This window comes from Buceros rhinoceros, unplaced genomic scaffold (assembly GCF_000710305.1).
Source record: "Buceros rhinoceros silvestris isolate BGI_N320 unplaced genomic scaffold, ASM71030v1 scaffold40222, whole genome shotgun sequence".
In the NCBI taxonomy this organism is placed as follows: Eukaryota; Metazoa; Chordata; class Aves; order Bucerotiformes; family Bucerotidae; genus Buceros; species Buceros rhinoceros.
Genome location: NW_010398999.1, coordinates 1 through 2,327, shown reverse-complemented (window position 1 = coordinate 2,327; position 2,327 = coordinate 1). Strand labels below are relative to the sequence as shown.

The 2,327-nt window shown below is 49.0% G+C and overlaps 1 protein-coding gene across 1 annotated transcript; it reads right to left on the bottom strand.

Moving 5' to 3' along the window:
* Positions 1 to 212: 212 nt before the first annotated feature.
* Positions 213 to 2,323, bottom strand: TXNDC15 (thioredoxin domain containing 15; the record flags this gene model as incomplete). Its single annotated transcript, XM_010131314.1, has 4 exons — positions 213 to 409; positions 1,180 to 1,310; positions 1,514 to 1,677; positions 2,195 to 2,323. Coding segments are annotated over 4 exons (621 nt in total), but the record flags the coding sequence as incomplete, so codon positions are not given.
* Positions 2,324 to 2,327: the final 4 nt, after the last annotated feature.

Genomic DNA, 2,327 nt, shown 5'->3' with positions numbered 1-2,327 from the left:
TAGTTCATGTTTTCTCGTATTTGTTTACTTACCCCATTAATTGCCACAAATTTACTTTTTACAGATTCAGTCGTTGATAAATAAAGCAGATTTTTAGACAAGATCATAAATTACAACCAAACTCAACAGTTTGTTCTTAGGTACTTCTAGTCCGGACAAACTCCCGCTTTACCAATAAGCGGGAAATTCTGCCCCTGTTTCAGCACCTGGGGTCATTCCTGGTGCTCGTGCTCCTGCCCCGGGATCAGCCACCGAATGCTCTCCGTCCGGACGGTCGCGTACAGCACAAAGCTGGCCAGGAAGAGCAAGGAGAAGAGCAGCAGCCAGTCTACGCCCTTTGTCAGGACGCTGGGCAAGGGGCCTTCCCAGTCCGCCTCCGTCACCACCACGTCGCTTTTAGCTTCTATGCCTGAAAACGAAACCACACGATCGACACTGGGAATAACCGCTGGGTGCAGAGAAGCTGGTTCTGTGGGAGCTTTGTTCCTGTCCTCAGACTAAGGCGCGGGTACAGCGGACTCAAAGTTTTGGCGAGATGGTCCTTGTACATTAACCTCTCTCTAGATCAAACAGTGGGTTTTGTGTGTCTTTTCACAAAAGGAGAAGGGTCACTCTGTCCTTGCCTAAGTCGGTGGTTTTGGTGGGAGGTTTTTGGTGGAGCTTTTGAGTTATTAGCAAATGTAACAATTCCTGGCCTCTACCAAAGCCCCTCATAAGCTCGTAGATGTTTTTTGTTTCCTTTTCTTACCGAAGCACAGAAGGACCAGAGCACTGGCTGGCGCTGAGCTCACAAGCTGGAGCCAGACTAGGGAAACTGGAATCCTTTTGTCTTCTCCAGCACAAGAACTGAAGCCACCTTACCCCCCAGCTGCTGTCGGCCTCACGTGGCTCTGGCAATGCTCCCAAGGTTACCCGCTCCCAAAGAAACCCTCGGGCAGGAGGATGTGCTCACTCCTCCCTCGCTAGACCCCGCTGCCTCCCCTTGCTCTGTGGCAGCAGCCCAGGGAGTGGAGTTTCTGCATTCAGCATGCCCTAAAGCCAGCTCACTACAGCAACAGGTTCTAGAAACCTCTGCCGGGTCCTTTCCAGGTCTCCAAGAAACTCATTTTAAAGAGCAAAGCCCAGTGGGGAGCCGAACACCCGTTCTCCCCACTGCCACCCCAGGGTGGAGCAACGTACCTGTCTGATTAAAAATGAAGTCTTTCAGTGTTTCCAGCGTTCTGTCCGTGTGATTGAATCTAGCCATCGGTTTAGCACCTTGAAAAAGGAGGATGTTGGGCACAGCCACAGTTCCAAATCTAGTCGATAAACTGATGGACATAAAACAAATACAAAGCATGAAGGGAAAGAAATGCACTGGAGGGAGAAACAGAGAAAGTCACAATGTGGGAAGTGCCAGACTAACCAAATTAAACTGTCACTTACAAGAATCAAAATGAATCTCTGCTGTTCTTAACTCAGAGAGCCTGCTAATGGAAATAAACCGACAGCAGAGGTCGGGAAGGTCAGTTACCTGCTGTGCTGAGATGCATCCAGTGCCAGGAAGCGAAGAGTTGGAAATGCTCGAGGTAAGGAATTAAAATGAGGTGCCAGGCTGGCAGAAAAGCGGCACCAGGGCGTGTAGAACAAGACTAACGTACAGTCGCTGCTGTTTGGGTTTAAGAACTCCATCAGGTCCTTGGGGAAAGCAGAAGAAAACCAAGCACGGACAGAGTTAGATTCTGTGCAGGAATGGATCACTCAGCAACCGCTGAGATACTTGACAGTATTTGTCAAGGAGCTGCACATTTTAAAACAAAGGAAGAATTGTATTTAACCTTTTCTAAAGGTTGTTCTTAAAAGTTTATTACTTAAAAAATATATATATACATAACCATTACAAGAAACAAGCTAGAAATAAGCATTGGCAATAAGTGCTGTTATCAAATTCAGACAGATGTGTGAAAGCTGGCAGTGCACTGCGGGCACACAGATGAGACACGGGCACGTGGACTGACCTGTATCGCCATTTTTCCCTACTCAGAACAACATGAAAAGCCTCCACACCCAGGTATTTCCTCTTTCTGATAGCGCAGGGACACAAGGAAATTCATTAAATCAAACGCTGACAAGTGCGCATGGTGCTGACGGGGCATCTCCCACTGCCCTCATGCCTCCAAAGTCACACCAAGCAGCGAACCGGGTGACCGCTCACCTGAGTCACATTCAGGATCTGCAGCGTGAAGTGGTCGATGCCGGTTGTGTTTCTCTCCTCGCAGTTCACTTTGGGAGCTTTGGCGCTGTCGGTGCTATTGGACTCCTCGGCGGGCGGGGGCAGCACCGTCTCC